This window comes from Daldinia childiae (genome assembly GCF_008694065.1).
Source record: "Daldinia childiae strain JS-1345 chromosome Unknown Scaffold2, whole genome shotgun sequence".
NCBI lineage: Eukaryota > Fungi > Ascomycota > Sordariomycetes > Xylariales > Hypoxylaceae > Daldinia > Daldinia childiae.
The window spans coordinates 4,516,997-4,533,899 of NW_022984643.1; the positions used below are offsets into that span (position 1 = coordinate 4,516,997).

The window sequence follows — 16,903 nt, forward strand, 5'->3', positions numbered from 1 at the left end:
ACCATTTTCCAATGCGAAATGCCTCGGCGGCATATAACGATCCAGCACCGTAGAAGAAACAGGTGCGATTTTCCTAGCGCCTTGCCAACCAGAAGCCCATGGGAGTGATCATCAAAAACGACAGACCAAAAAGGAAGAAACGGGTAGAAAGGAAGGCTGTTGAACTTAGTACCATGTCGGCGCGGCATGCCAGTGCCGCAACATATTCTCAACCGCCTGGGTCCATTCGTACTCGAAGCACTGCGCGAGCTGGTCTGCTTCATCCTGCGTGGGATCGCGGCCTCCCCACATCTCTCTGCGCCAGGCATCCGCTTGCGCATACGCTGGGATTAAGCCCCTGTTTGGACGAGGTGAGTAACTGTCACGGGACTCGAAGACATGTGTAAAAAAGAAGGGGGTTCCTGAGAGTGTTTTGGAGATAGACTTACTCGTCGCGGATCTTCACCAGGCACAGCCATGCCAGGTTCCAGCTACGGTTTGAATTCGGGTCGTTTCGGACGAGGTGATGCGCCTGGTCAACTAGGTCTCCTGAGATGGGATAGTTGCGCGTCAAGCCTCTCAGCTCCGTCAGGAACTGGTTGCTGTTTACATAGTAATCCCATGCGGAAGTCATCGGGGCCTGGAAGGCTTGCGCGTCTTCCTCATTTTCGCAGCTAGCAGCAACTCGTTCAATGCGGCAGAGTTCAGTAAGTGTGTTAACTCGGTGAGTGCGTAGCGACTCGATGAGCTGCTGGTGGGATGACTATTATCCTCTAGGTTAGCTAAGATAAGCTCTCAGGTGGGCTATAAGCTTGGAGAGTCATAAGTAGAGTATCGGGGATGGCTGGTGTTGAGTAGTAGGAGGAATTTACGAAGTAAAAACCGTCACGCACTTGTCTTCCCTTGCTACCGCGAGAACCTCTCTGGCCACTTCCACTTGATCGTGATGAGGACATCGTGAATAACCTCACAGTATGCTTTAGTATCCTTTGAGTATCGTTGGTGATGAAATTGGTCTCAAACGACGTGTTGGATCTTCGTCTTTGGTAGAATGTCTTGAGTATTTTGCTTCTCCTAACTGAAAGTGCTAGAGTTCGATCGCCTTGGAGTTAGATGTTTCTCTGAGTCTTTGGTGGAGTTTCTTATGAGTGACGAGTTCGACTTGTGTTCTGTTAGCTGGGGGAGGTTGTTGATGTTTATATCCTTGAGTTGAGTACATTGAGAACCTCTCTCGGTGGTATAAACATACGTAAAACACAACCTTCCAACTAGCAGTTAACCAATTGAAGCTGCTAAAGTCACCCGAGAGGGTGTTTCCATGTCAGTAAATGAGGTTGAGCCTAGATCGTAATTTGGAATAATCTAATCATAGGCATAGGTTCTCTTCACAGTATGGTATTGCGAAACTATATTGAGAAACCAATAGCTAGTATAGTGACAAGCCCGTGAGATTGCGCCGATAATTGCCCACATCAATGATGGAAGCCATGGGAGGTCCTAGAGAAACACCCTACTCGTGACTATCGTCCAGCCATGAAGCTATCAACGCATACCGATTCTTATCGAAAGCCATGCCCTATCATAAGGCTCGCCAATAGCAGCGCTTTGGACTAGGGTAGAATTAAAGTAAGTTACCAGTCAGACTCAACTTGCAACTTAAGCTAGATAGGACGTGATCCGACCTTACCTCACCCACACATGCGGTGCGGGCTGATGCTGACGTCGCTACACATCATGCTAGGTGTTCGCGTCGCTATCCCGTTGCTGAAATAGCTATTACTCAGTACAGTATAGAAATAGACAATAAATGTTAGAGAGTTAAACATGAAAGAAGCTCTTGTCGGTGAAGATGTTAGAGCCGAATCCTAATTGGATAACCGTAAATATAAGAGACCCGTAGAAAAACTAAGCTATCACCTTAAGAGAAACCCAAGAGAAAACAGAAATGACAAGAAAGGAAGTTATTGTTCCATTCCAGATAGTCATATCGTTCCTAAAAAGAACACCTGCTATTAACTTCCAATGGGATTTGAGGGGTGTATTCCGTCGTTGACTTACCCACGACAAGGTTAGAAACCGTGCGAACCCAGAAATCGGTCGTTCCGTGGTAGCGAGCTGCCGCTCCCTGTCAGTGAGAATTTAGTGCCTTAAGGCTGGGAATCTAGGCTGAATTGGGAATCATTGTAACTCGATTCGCAATTTGGAGGCTGATTTACTTGATTTACTGGATAGACACCCTTGCCGGACAATTATTTAGTCTAGTTTTTGAAGCTATCTTGAGAAAACGAGATGCGAAATTGAAGCTAAGGTTAGGAATAACGTCGAAATAACCTAGTCCGGCTGGGCTAATTACAGGGTTATGTGACGATAATAAATAATATATCCTCTACCAGCGCAATATCCTTGCCAAGTAGCGTCTTAGTAAATATGATACGCGGATAGGGTGCCGTTGGATGATAGAACCCTAGAATGCATATCCATCCGGACGTCTTTGTGATCCCCGTAGGAAGTCCATATACATATTACACATTTGCATACTGTAACGATAAGCGAGGAGGCTGAAATAAGGCCGGCCAATAGTGTTTCTGTCTTATAAGTTCTGAGATATAATTGGAAAAGCTTTGTCATGGAACAAGAGTAGAAAGCTTTTGGGTGTTGGTCTGTGCTCTGGCGTCCTGTGATGATCGTAACCCCTGGTCACCCGAGAACTCAGAACTTCTAGAAGGAGGGGGGCTACGATCTTCGACGGAAGTGACCCTATCTGAGGAAGGTCATCATCGGTGGCCTCATAAGCGGAGCATTCCGCGCACAGTCATGACTTGTTCAATGATACTGTTTGGTCTACGAGCCTTGAGGCTGCTGACGCGGGATTAGACAAGTTCGTCAACGCCCCGGAAAGATTGTCCGGTACGGACTGATGACGATGAGGCGATGAGATTGGGAAACAGTAATTTTTAGTATGTATACGGGGAAATGTAACGACGGGATTTATTATTGGATCTATCTTAAGAGGATGGTCAATACTCTACGAGAAGAGCTAGGTTTAGAATACTTGGCACGTCAAACCAAAGTCCTGGATCAGAAGGTAGAATATGTATCCTTTCTGGCGGGGTTGAAAAATATACCAATAAGAATTCAGTGTTCGGTCGAGCTGATCTGGTAACTTGGCAGGTAAGGCTAGGGCAGTGCATACGAAAGAAGAGAACTCTGCTACTATTGGTTGCATAGACGCGATTTTTACTATTCTCGGACAAGGACACCCTTGCATTATCAAAAGTGGGGGGAATGGGGGAACTTCTAGAAGCAATGGTACGTAGGTACTTTACATATATAGTACCTAAAAATAATTGGAAGCGCGGGAGAAGCAAATTCCGGGGTTTGTCTTCTCGTCATCACGGCGTCGCATTGTCACATGCATACAATGCTTAAAGCTTTTTGGATTACATTTTAGGGAATCCATGACCGTGGATGAAGCCATCTTTGAGTCGGCCCGCGAAAAGGATAAATATCGGAATTTGAATATCGCATGACCCAGAATCCAACTTCGATTATCTCATCGGGTTTATAGTACTAGAGCCGACGAGGTCCGTATAAGATTCGAACGTATACAGTACCGCATGCAGTACTAGAGTCCGTATGTAGGGGAATAGCGGGAGAGGAACCGTTACTTCCATACTGGCCATCCTTGTAAGTCAAAGAGCCTCTTGCATATATAACTCAGTACAATAATAGCCGTTTCTCTTGGCTGGTTTAAGCTGACCAGGAAGAGGCTTTCATGGTCCCGATATTTTTCTTCTTGGGTCGCCCGCTTTATGATCCTTGACAATACATGATACAACACATGATACAATACATGATGATGATTGGGAAGCCGGTGAATTGACTTACTCCTCAAGACGTTCGGGTAATTCGACATCATCTTAGCAAACAGGCCTACCCCTCCCTGTCCATGCCTCTTGAGGCTCTTAGCACCTTCATCCGGTATCCATCCTTGGTAAGAAATAAATTGGCTTAAGATATTCCAATAGAAACAACATCCGATCTGGGGATATCGAAAGGGGGGTATACTAATCGATCGATACACATAAGGTAAGTTCTAAATTTGGTCCCATCAGAGACCGGTTTCGTTCCATTTCATGCCCTAGCATGCAAATTTATCCATCATTATCATTATCATCAAACTTCTTAGTTATCACCAATTGGGTCCAGTTCGGTGGCCTGAAGTTTAGACGCGCGGCATGACCTCCTAGTCCTATTACCAAACTGGGCTGAGGTGAAGCAACCTGAACGCCAATAGCGATTGCCACTCAAGGACATATCCTCTCTCCTATCATATAAACCTTCTACTCAGTGAGTCGGTGAACCCAAGGACTTCTAATCTGCGAATTCAATGCATTGCTGTTAAAGATCAATAAAATCTGCCGCTATTATTGGCAATGTTGCATGGCGGTGTAGCCCCTCCCCTCTATCGCCGCGGATATCATGCAAGATAGGCGTGAGTATAGAATCTAGTCGTTATACCTTTACAGTAACTCCTAGATTCGGGGCCTTCAACAGACCCACGTAAGTAAACGCTATCAAATGCCATCGACGTTTCTATCTTATATATATCAGAATAGCATCATGCACTGTTGTCTTGGTTTTGGTTTTCGTCGACGTCAGTCTCCTCTTCGTATCCATCGTCCGTACTTTCAAGACCTTCGCCATGAATGGCGTAACTCCCTAGCCACCCAGCAAGTGCCACTCCTGCGAATAAGCCCCAAGCAAGAGCCTCGCCCTTCGGCTGAACGTGAGTTGAGACGGTATAAAGCCCGCCGGAAAGGAAAGGGCCTACGCTTCTGCCGGCAGCTGAGAGAGTCTGTGCGATGCCATTGAGTGTACCTAGGCTTGCGTGGGTTGGCGCTGAATTTGTTATCTAAATACACGTTAGCTATGCTTTGTAACGGACTCTTCTTGCTTGAGGCAACTTACCAGCAACATAACGCTTGATAAACCGCCAACAGCGCAGATATTCTTAATAATCAATACCACGCCAATTTCTAAGTACAGCCATGTTTTGCTGTCGCCAATTCCAAATGGCGGGTTGGAATCCACGTAACCGACAAACGGCATCAATGCCATTGTCACCGCGAAACCAAGTAAGGAACCTCGATAGGACCTGACATTTCCCAGGCGCGACTTCAATGGCCTAAAAACGAATAGTTGAAATAGGATGGTGAATGCTCCTGCGACAGAAAGGGATACACCGATAACATCCGCATGTAGGTCCCTTCCTGTGGGCGTCTTTCCAGACGCAAATATAGGGTATAGACTATTGAAGGAGCTATTTGATAGCTGGAAGACCAAATGTGTAGTGAGAAGGATTATAGTCGTCCGGTTTAAGAGTTGCCGCCACGTTGTTGTATCATGCGATATTTTCGGGTCATCATTGCTCTGCTCGTCCCCGTGAGGTTCTAGTAGAGTGGTCTCCTCCCCTACATCCTCCTCATCAGCCTCTCCCTGCTCATTGTCGACGTTTCTACCTTCCGGAGAAGCTAATGAACGTTTAGATCCACTATGGGCCTGCTTGGTAGAACCAAAGAACCAGGACAGTTTCTCGAACCAGTCTGGTATGTCCCCTTGATCTTCCAAGGTTTCGTCAAACCAGATAGCTAAAACAACCACGCTAAGCGCCAGAAGCGAAGCTCCTAGTATATTTGGAGCTAAGAACGGATAACTGTCTTTTGCAAACCTGCCTGCCAGTAGTCCACCAAGCGCTGGGCCGGTAATACTTCCCAAACTATAGACAACAGGTAGCCAAGTGAAAGCTTTGCTCTGATTGCTCCGGTCGGTCAGTTCTCCTAGGCAGGTGGGTACCACAGCCGCATTTCCATTGAACAGTCCCATAGCTACGTGTACCAGGACTATATGAAAATACCGAGTACAAAATCCGAAAGCTGCAAAACAGAAGCATAGGAGTAAAGTACCGAGTAACATGACAGGTTTCCGACCGATAATATCTGATAAGTATCCCCATAGGAGATTAGTTGCTAGCTGAGCCAGCGCAAACGCCGAAGCTAGTAGACCGACGTATAAGCCAACCTGGTCATGGCCGATTCCAGGAAACGACTCGATCATCTCTGGCAGATAGGGCGATATGGAGTTGAGTGCTGTCTGCTCGGATAATGATAAAAGGGCCAAGAGAGCCAACTGTTTGACAGGCAAAGGCGTCGTCGCGCCATGGTTATCATGAGCGTGAGAGTCGGATGAGCTTGAACCAGTATCCGGTCTCCGGCCGGCCGTCCTCGGCGGTGGCGTTGGAAATGTCTGGTAATGATGCTGAGAAGATAAACGGCGAAGTGTTGAGGATAGCCTGTTTGTTGGAAGAGAGGGTAGGGGTGAGCCGGCACGAAAACTTCCTATAGAAGCTGACCTGGCTTGCGCTCTACCTGGACGGCCGGCCGGCGTCGTAGCCGCAATAGTTGCGGCGCGTACCATCTTTTCTTTTTCTTTTTTTTTTTCTCAATGGTAAATCCGAGCTCTAAACTTCAACTCAAATATTCAAAAGCCTACTCATGATATAAGCTTACTTAACTAGTCATCGAGAAACTAATATTGATCATAAAAGAGTTGATTTAATATATGTAGAGTAGGTAAGCGTTAAATAAAACGCCTCCGTACTCTAGGGGGGGGGATGTAAGGGAAGAAATGTCGATGAAGAAAAACGGCCGAGAATTTGAGGCGATTGGAGAAATTCGGAGATACGATCCAATGATGTAAAAAGTCCATTCATCATTCCATTTTCCCCTTGGTTTTTCTAGGCAAATGCTATCGATAACAGGTAACAGGGGACGAAGTAGCAGAGTGGTTGGTAAACTACACCCGTGCGCTACTGCTTTGTATCACCGAAAGTTACCCCACGTAGTTGCCCACACCTTTGGACCAGGCTAGTGGTTCATGCAGTAGAATATTAGTCATACATATTAACGATTAAGAGGTGTTGCGAATACTTAGATTGATAACATAACCATATAAACTTTGAGCATTTATCTATAAATCTTACTACCTACATATATAAGAAATCTAGTGACATGTGCTCAGTGTATACGCATCTTGTAGGTCTATCTAAGTGTTGTTTAGATATTCACGTTTGTTATTTGACTGCCGCTTCAGCTTAACTCTATGTGTATTAGGTACCTAAATTAATCTATAATACTAGTGGATATTAGCATATCGCAGTGCGGGGTGCAAAGTCCTAGATTTAGTCCTATATTAGGGGAGGCAATCCATTAGGTGTGCGAACTTATATTGTAGATATCTTCCGCTAGTGCACAGCAGAAGTATCTGTTGTATAACTCCAAAACGGATCTGCCCTACTTATGTCTTATTCTACTTAATTGGTAACCTATGAGAAATAGGCTGTCATAATAAAACAGGAAAAGACCTAGATATAGCGCTTACGTGCCTACTTACATACTTAAGGTAACTATACTTCACAAAAACTATTAAAGCCTTTTACGCATGTGCTTTGTATAAGATCATCTCTCCATTGACGTGTTTTAAATACTTTATAAATATCCATTATATGCTAGTTATATATGTATTAAGGTAGGAAAACGATTATCAATACAGTTAGAACTTTTAAATTTCATATCAATAAATTGACGAGGTCAAGTTAGATATAGAATTCAGGTAGGTATGGCCCACATATGTATTAGCTTACGATTTACCTTTCAAGAAAACGTATGACACATGCAGCAACACACCCATTCAACGTGTAACCAGCTCGGAGATCGCTTCGGAGAAAGAAATGTTCTCATGTTAATTCATAGATGAAATAAGTACCTAGGTATTAATATAACTATACCATTTAAGATACATACCTAGATATACCTATATATAAACCTACTCTCCATACCCCATGCACGCATAACCATTCTAGATCCGATACCATAACGAACGTCTTAGTCTCATCAATATACTAAAGTCCAATATATGTAGTTCTGTGACGTTTCGTATCGTTTCTCATGTAGCGAAAAGAGGTGTTTGTACTCAGTTGAGGGGGTTTCTTGTACATGTTACCAGAAATCCCAAGACCCACCGGCTAGAATCATTTAATAAACTCTGTTGTGTCTGTTGTGAAACGATTATGGAAAGAGCGAAGTCATTAAAAGTTCTAGGGGGCATTAATGCCTAAAGTTTTTTCCAGGATCCGCTAGATCGGAAATTTCAACTTGTAAATGCACCTGAAAGAGACATTTAATCCTTCTTCCAGTTTAGTAAGTTCGACAACGTTGCTGACAACCGTTTCTTCTCCTTAGGCATTCCGACCGGAATATCTTTGGGATCAAAATCTGGTCCGGTGCCCTGAAGGTGCGATACCGGATTCTGTTGCGACGTACTGTCGGTCCGAAGACTTGTACTACTGCAACAAGTACTCGATTGGTGAGTCCCGTTTTGCGCTGTATCATTGACCTTATCGCAACATGGCACTAGTACGCTACTCTCGTTCCTATTATTGCTCGGAATATCCAATGCCGGATTTCTAGTGAAGAAGTCGGCCGGACGAAGATGGAACTGGTGGATTTCGACGGGCCTAGTTATCCCAATCCAAACTTGTCAGTAATGCTTAAAATGAGAAGAGGTGGGAAGGGGCTCGTGCTTACATCACGGGCCAATCTTCAACTCGTGGATTGTGCGTAAGGCCAAAGACGCTCCAAACTACAGGACTACTCTTCTTTCCTTTTTCCTCCGTCGGCCGTATCATCGTCATGGGCTTCCCCATCCACCACTCCATTTGCATTATCAATGCTGCCATCGTCAACAAACCAATCCCCTCGCTCGACCATCGTCTTCACGCCACCCTCCTCCCGTGGCGCCTGATTTGTGAACTCTCCCGCGGCCCATAGTTCACCATCTCTATATCCGGTGAACCAAAGGTGGTGTTTTGCGAAAGGCGCCCTTGCGGCTTGGACACTCTTATCGTCTGCAAGCATGAGCTGTGTAGCGCTGGGAACTAACTTATAGCCAACATTTTTGCCGCTGATACTATTCTTTTTAGTTGAGTGCTCTAGGCGCACGACTCGATTTAGGAGGGGCTCAGCATCTGCAAATCCGGCACGCTCGACGCGCTTTCGTCGAATCTCGTATCCGTTACCATGAGGATTTGTCTCCGGATTCATTGGTATGGGATGGCTTTCTTCAAGAATTACAGCTGTGTCGCCGGTAACGTACGAGTCGATAGCCGGATCGATACGTACCGCGAAGATGTGCTGGTGATTTTGTGCCATCACCCCTGGGTTGACAACATTGCCATATCCCGATACCTTACCCTCATCTATAGGTACGACGCTTACGATACCCGTGGCCCGTGTTTCGATCGTGATACCACCCGCTGTATCTAACTTGTACGCAAACACATACTCGTAGTTTGCTAACGTGGCGACAAATTGCACGACCAACTCACGTAGGCGTGTCACCACTGCACGATTTGTCCGGAAGTTTGTGTGTTTCCAACCTATGCCGTTGTCTTGCTCATGTAGACAAATTACGTTACTCGCCAGATCAGGCTTGCCCTCCGTGTTGGGTACTACGCAGTTGAAGTAATGTATTGCGCCCACAGTCGCATCCTAGTTTCAGGTTGTTGGCCGCGCGTCCTATTCCGCCGTCCCCAAAGTCAAAGGCTTGCTTGCGTTGAAAAGGTGGGCGCGGGTCACCGTACGGGACAGTCATCTCGGAGAAAGATAGACGGTATATTATGGGTCGGTTATCATAGCACACATCGTGCAGTACAGCGCCCTCACGGGCCGTGAAGCCAACGCGGAAACGCCACTTTTGCCACTCAACAAGATTATCGGAGTGGACTTTGAAAGAAGCACCTTCCGGCTGGGTAACGTTGATAGGCTTTAGATCAGTGCGGAACGGCTGGTCCAGCAGCTCTGGAAAGTATTCTGCAGGGCCGCAGTTCTCGAACAGCTTCTTTGGCTCACCTCCCGGAGGGGGTGGATACAGACTGTCCCCGATTCCTCCGGTGGCGAGACGATCCACTCTTATTAACTTCTTGGTGGCTATATCCATGATAGGGATTATAGGTAAGGGATAGGAGTAATGATTGGAATCAATATTATTCTTGGAAGCATCGCGGGCGTACACAAGACCTTGCATGTAGCGAGGGATTTCTTCCTCCGGGTCTGGGCCGCCGTACGGCCACGGATCTATGGTGACGACGAAGTTTTCTGGTAGGATGAATTCTTCCATGGCTGACTTGAACATCTCCGAGGACATACAAGCATCTTGGAATTGGCCAAATTCATGAGCTGTATAACTGGTCTGATATCGTGATTCAAACTCCTTGCTGCTGTGAATGGCGCCGGCGTCGACGTCAACGACAGTCTCCGTGAGTTGAGCTTTTCCATTATTTATGACATCATATAATAGCCTAACCTGCCTCGGCGGGATGGTCTCGGGTATCCGACCTTCATGTTCCGCAATGAGGAACTCAGTCAGATCCGTTTTCTTAGGCTCGTCGACTATGGCAGAACGAAAAAATAAAGCAATCCCATCTCCTGCATGTGCTTTAAATGCAACATCTCGAGCCTTTGATAGCTCATCAGGTGAGAGCGGTCGTAGGGGATGAGGAATCTTTGATCCTTGATCGACAGTCATGTTGCTAATGGTCGGAAAGAAAATCTGGTTATTTGTTTTTGAAATTCCAATGCCATAAAATGGAGTCAGACTAATATGGAAACAAAGAACTGTCTCATTGATATATGGTAAAGTATATTATTAAGTCAACTAGATATACTTAGGCAAACTCAACGAACTTTAGCTCGATACCCGGCCCAATTTATATATACCTTACTCACCCAGATACCCTAAAGATCGGGGAGGCCTCTAGCATGAATAGGTAAAGAATTGATTGGGCAATGCGGGATACCCTAGATACAGTTAGTATAAGGAAAACATGCACGTACGTGATCTTCGTCGGCCTCGGTACCAGAGCGAGCAAGCATATCTTAGATCAGAAGACTACCACCCGGTCCGGTTCGGTGCAGCATCGGTACAGCGGTGCGGGCTGGTGTGGGGTATGTTAAGGTATATCTTAGGGGCATTAGGGATAGAACTAGTAGATATTGGCTCTTTATTCGGTCTCGTACGTACATGATCCATGTCGCCTATTTGTACCAAGACTATACTTATAGGCGGTTACAGGTTCAAAGTGGGGTCGAAAGCCTTTCTCCTCGTCCAGTCTTGCCCTGTTTTCGTGTGACGCCCTCCGATAGCTTATCATTGTGGCATTTGTTGCATCTATAAGCGTCAGAGGAAAGCTTGATCAGGCAAGTCCTTGCGAACCCTTTATTTTTTCCGATTTCCTGACTGCCGGCATCCGCCTTGATGAGTTGACGGCGTCGTCCGAGTGAAGCGTCGAATATTCGCCAAGCGTCCCCAGCTAGTATTGGTCCCCTAATCTAAACTTATTCTAGGTAAACACTAGCAGAGCGCGCATTTCACACACATGGCGAGATATATATCTGCACCGGAGATCAAATGCGGAACGCAACCTGCCCCCCTCCCCCGCCCCCAGTAGTTTGAAGACTGCTTAATCAGGCATTCATACGCTACGGCGACGGTCTATGGTCTACTATGGCAGGCCTCCCACGCGCTCCCACCTACATCCGTCATATCACCAGGGCCGTAGTGGAGGGGAGGTATCGCAGGTATGACAGCCGACTCCGCCCGATTCAGGCTTAACATCTGGGAAATCCCGGGTAGGCTTACCAATGATCGACCCCTAATGCATTCAAACCCCGGCTTATCACGAGCTCTTCAGCCGCATGTGCATCGATATGTGTGCGACCAACCCAGCATCCAGGAACACAAGAGAGGCCCGAGGGATAGGTCCATTGTCCATGTATGCATGTCTGTATTGCAGACCGCCCATATCAGTTGCATGATATATCACTCACTGCCGCGTTCCAGCTGCTTACAGGATGGTTAATGCGATTCAATTCTCTCATAAGACTTCTCACAAGCATTCTTGTCAAGGTGAGGGCATATACCTCATAGTGACGTTCAATATTTAACACTATCGAACGATAAAATCTACTAGTGAGTAAAGGTCGAATTGTTCCGTTGATATTTGTAGGACGAATAACTAGGTGAAATCTAGATACGATTAATTTGAGAGCTTGCCGCGGTAACTTGAGTTATTAGGAGGGTTTATGAAATGAAGATAGTTTGCCCCTTCCAACCGGTGTGCAAGGTGACGACAATGCCGGGCACACTCTAGGTATACAAGAATCTAGCGTTCCTATACGGTAGGACGGCACTCGTGTTATTCGCTTCTGGATTTGGCGAGACCACATTTTGGAGCGTACATGGCTTATCTCTGACAGCATTTAGGTCAAAGGACTGACCGGAGAAGCACTATTCAACGCTGCGGGTACCGCAGTGATATCTCCTACTTTTAGGATATTTGGTTCATCTCTTTCGGCAGTTCCTAGATGTCTCGTCTGGGTCTTAAAAGCCTCTCTATATGTAGGAGTCAGAATCGGCGCTTCGCTAGTATTAGGCTGCTCTGTCCTTGCTGGAAAGAGTAGAATAACCGTGAGTAATACAAGGTGTACAAGGACTAAACAACTCAAAGATGTTACTCCATAGTAGAATGCATTTCTGTAACCCCTAATTCATGCATACGTACCTGTCTCTCACCTCATCATTCTTTTGAGGTATCGAACGAAAACGTACCTTGCACCTCTAGTGCTCCTGGTACCTTCATAAGAGTGGGCTTACACCAACGACATAGCTAAATGGGGGTATGACAACTATAGATCGGAAAACGGTAAAATGAATAAATTTTCAATCGAGACTAATCTCAATTCGTGATGTATATAAAGGGTATCTTTCCCACGCAACCATATATTCCCCCAAAACGACCATGTACCCCCACCCCGTCCACACTTATTCGGCCTTCTCGCCTGTCTCCGTCTTAACGGAATCCTTCGCATTCGGTGGCGTCTCGGTACCTGATGCCGCTTTTCCGTCAATAGCGGTAGCTTCGTTATCTGCGCGGATACTTTTGACGTGCTTCTTGCCTGACAGGTCGAGCGCAATTGCTCTGAAGGTCCTCGCTAAAGTCTTCCGTCCCTCGAAAATAGGGAACAGTCCAACGGCGCCGAGAGAGCAGAAAATCCAGATGATGCCCACGGTGACCCAGCCTGTGAAAAAAGGCTTCGAGAACACGTAGCTGCTGCCGTACATTGGGAATGGCCAGAGCACCAGGAATGCAAGCGTAAGTCCGACCGTCGTCCACTTGGAGATCTTACTGGCCCGCGTCAGTTTCGCCTGCTCTTCGACTAGTTCGTTCGCCGTCTCCACATGCCCTGCTGCTGTTTGTTCTAAATCTACGCCTGCCGTAGTAGCAAGTTCGTGGTCATCACCTCGGCGAATGGCCATCATTGACTTCCAGTCGTAGTTATCCATTCCGAAGATGAGAGTGAAGATTGGAATAAGTACTAGCGGCGAAAGAAGCGCAACGACGTTCCCGGCAAGCATGGGGTTATTGGATCCCGTGCATGTGACATCTAACGCACCGCACTCCTTTCGAGCCGTGACAAGCCATGCAATTAAAGCAAATGCGAGACCGAAGACAGGCGATAGTGCTGCAGCCCATTTGTTCTGTCCTTTCCATACGAGGGTTAATGTAGCTGGTATAACCGCGGACGAGATGATGCAACCCATCATAAGATAGAGGTAGCCCATGGAAATACCAGCGTAGTAAAGCCCAACGGAGAATGTAGAGATGAAAAGCGCATATACTACAACGATAACGTGAGACATATAGATGAGGCGTCTTCCGCTAGCGTCTGGTTTGAAATAGGTACGGTAAAGATCGTATGTGAAGATAGAGGAGACGGCGATCAACTCAGATGACGTAGCTGATGTGACAGCCATGAATATGATGAGAAGTGTGCCGACCGCACCGCCTTTACCCAGAAGGGCAACGGCAGCATACGGAAGCACGAGTCCGGCAGAGACGTCGGCTTCTGTCATACGGTTAGGATACGTCGGAAATGCTGGCGTATTCTCTAAAGCTAGTGCAGAGAGGCCCATGGTGGTAGCGGTTAGCCACGGGATTGCAAACCAGCTAAGACCACCAATAATATAACCGGGGAGAGCATGGACTGGCGAAGCAGCAATAGCTTTGTTGTAGTATCCGTTATCGAGGAACACAGTACCGAAGTTTCCCACGATGTTGATAACGAAGAAGATAGCTCCTTCTTTCGAACGCATAGTTAAATAGCTTCCCTGAGCATTGCCTTCAACTGGGTGATTCAATGCAGCTTCGACTAGAAGATCGTAGACAGCCGATGGGGAGCCGAGTTTATCGGAGGAGGCGTAGGCTGTCAATGAGAATATGATTATAATGACGAGTAAGATGAAGGTGTGGATCCAATCCGTTAGAATCGTCGCCTTCAATCCGCCAACCATAGTATATGCTATGACACCAACGGGGAGCAGATTATAGCAGCGATAGTATGCATTCCCGTAAGAGCGTTTACTGTAGCCGAGCCGCCGACGACTAGCATGAGACTGACGAGGATATTTGTCACGAGGCCGAAAACCATAAAGACGATATGGGGAATCGTTCCATACCGAGCCTTGATTCTTTATCGGTTGTAAGCTTCACGTATATCCAATAGAAATCGCCATTAAAAACTTACACTTCGAGGAATGTATGCGCATTGGGTGCGCGTCGCTTCAACTCAATAGCTAGTGTCGCGAACAGTAGAATCTGAACCGTAGCTCCCGACGCGTACCAGAACGGACCAGAGACTCCATATCTATAGCAGACACCGGAGCTCTGTAGAAGCGTAGCCGCCCAAGTCCACGAAGACACGACGGCGGACCCGACCAATCCACTTTTTACCGTGCGGCCGGCTGTGGTGAACATTTCGGACGTCTGGAGTTCTGAATTATATCTCTTGAGGATAAATGTGACTAGGATCTTCATGTCGCAGTTAGTACGTATATTGTTCCGAGAATCTAGGACGAGGTCCTCATGCGGATCAAGCTGGCGGAGGTTGGAGAAACATGTCTAACTCGCTGCTTACCATTCCAAGGGCGAATCCAAAGCCCAGACCCAAGACGATGCCATATCCAACGCCCTGGTCCAAAGGCGCGCCGATCGTTACGGCTTCCATGTTTCCTTCTGCTGAGATGAAGACCGCAACGTAGAGTCTAGATCAAGAGTTTACTGAAAGGACCAAAAGGTAAAATCACCTTTTAAACGAAACATACCAAAGAGGAGGCTAGCATGGTATTATATATCTCAAAATTTGGCCAGCCGCGTTTGCAAATGGCTATTAAATGTATAATATGAATTTTGCTTATCAGTGACCTAGCTCTGCGCTCGAGGCTCTCCATGTAGACCCCGGATTGGCGTCCTGATATGGCGCCCTACCGCAGTATGCGATGGAACAAACCCCCGCATACAGGGTCTCGCCTGGGAATACACAAATGGATGCTGGCCAATGTCTTACCGGATAGGAGCCGTAGTTAATGAACGAGCCTATCACGTTCCAGGCCAGACGGCTGGTAGTGACCATATCTACCGAAAGAGGGATACATTGCAGCTCTTTCAACTATAGCTCCTTACCACGTCGTAATTCAAGGTTTAAAGCTTGCGTAAATTCTTCAACATTTTGAGATCTTAGATATCAGTGCTCGATAAGGTCGACCAATCCAATCTGTCGCGGGAAGTTTCTTGTGACTTACACAGTAGCTGCATTTGCCAACTCTCCCAATCTGCCTGCTTAGGCATAAATAAAGCAGGCTGCACATATTGCACATGCTGTAAGAAAAATCAATACCAATACCAAGCCATGACTATGTTGATAAGCACTGCAAATAGAATCTCAATGTCAGATCCAGGACAAAACAAAACCAGGGTCGGGATCAACGAGGTTGCAAATCTGTGACCCCCATGAACGTGTAAGCGGAAACTTATCAGGAGCCATTGGCCAATCGTAGAGTTCCAAGAGTTAAGTAAGCTGATAAGGAATATGTGGATCTTTTTTTCAAAGAGATCGGTCCAATCTGCGCTCGGGCGTTACATTAGCGATATCGAATTTGAGATCCACTGGCGAAGAAATTATGAAGCTGCCTTATGTAAGTGCCGTTGGCGGTGTCGATACGCAGCAAAATCGTCCGATTGGTTGGTTGGAAAGATCTTGGTTTGAATGCCGGGGAGAAAGAAGAACGAGCGTGAGCTTATCGATGAACGTTACGTCACAAATCTGAGTTGAATTGATATTCAATATTGAGACGAGGATAGCTTCTCGGTGTAATAATATGCCAGAGCTATACTATATTATGAGAAAACATGGGCTTGAACATGTCGCCGTATTCCATTAGTTAAGAAATTAAGTTTTGATACCAATATTTCGGAACCGATTGAACTGATTCGGCCGGTAAATAAGTTGAAGCTTCACGAGGTTTAATGTGCTTTCATTTTGGTTGAGACTTGATGTAGTATGGTCTGTGCGCATGCAACTAGGAATATAGCAGCAATATTCCGATAAATATGCATCGGTCGCGTGGTGTAGTTGGTTATCACGTCAGTCTAACACACTGAAGGTCTCCAGTTCGAGCCTGGACGCGATCATTTCTTTTGCTTTTTAATCTTTCTTTCGCCCTTTTTAGTTTTTCCATATATTAAAATTGTAATCGGAAGTTTAGATACCTTGGGTAACTACCTAAATTCAAATGTTCAACCGGTTTGACAACACGTTCGCTTAGTGCACCTACTTAATATTCTTATACCCTTATTATCAAATGTAAACATTTTTCGAAACTCTTCATCTCTAGGTACTTATACTAAAACTTCTACTAACAGTAACTATCCTGCTTTAGGTGGTTTTCGTAAAGTGAAATCCGCAGTTAA

At 46.2% G+C, this 16,903-nt stretch overlaps 4 protein-coding genes across 4 annotated transcripts; all 4 read right to left on the reverse strand.

Moving 5' to 3' along the window:
- Window positions 1-165: 165 nt before the first annotated feature.
- GL218_02103 (uncharacterized protein) lies at window positions 166-935 on the reverse strand (the record flags this gene model as incomplete). The annotated part of the gene is made up of 3 exons (XM_033578595.1): window positions 166-337; window positions 429-742; window positions 852-935. 3 exons carry the CDS (start codon window positions 933-935, stop codon window positions 166-168), a joined length of 570 nt encoding a protein of 189 aa, XP_033439036.1.
- A 3,665-nt stretch (window positions 936-4,600) lies between these two features.
- GL218_02104 (uncharacterized protein) lies at window positions 4,601-6,456 on the reverse strand (the record flags this gene model as incomplete). Its single annotated transcript, XM_033578596.1, has 2 exons — window positions 4,601-4,894; window positions 4,951-6,456. 2 exons carry the CDS (start codon window positions 6,454-6,456, stop codon window positions 4,601-4,603), a joined length of 1,800 nt encoding a protein of 599 aa, XP_033439035.1.
- A 2,231-nt stretch (window positions 6,457-8,687) lies between these two features.
- GL218_02105 (Copper amine oxidase 1) lies at window positions 8,688-10,623 on the reverse strand (the record flags this gene model as incomplete). Its single annotated transcript, XM_033578597.1, has 2 exons — window positions 8,688-9,475; window positions 9,579-10,623. The coding sequence occupies 2 exons, from the start codon at window positions 10,621-10,623 to the stop codon at window positions 8,688-8,690; spliced, it is 1,833 nt and encodes a 610-aa protein (XP_033439034.1).
- A 2,295-nt stretch (window positions 10,624-12,918) lies between these two features.
- Window positions 12,919-15,566, reverse strand: GL218_02106 (putative urea active transporter 1; the record flags this gene model as incomplete). The annotated part of the gene is made up of 4 exons (XM_033578598.1): window positions 12,919-14,641; window positions 14,682-14,965; window positions 15,072-15,198; window positions 15,454-15,566. 4 exons carry the CDS (start codon window positions 15,564-15,566, stop codon window positions 12,919-12,921), a joined length of 2,247 nt encoding a protein of 748 aa, XP_033439033.1.
- Window positions 15,567-16,903: the final 1,337 nt, after the last annotated feature.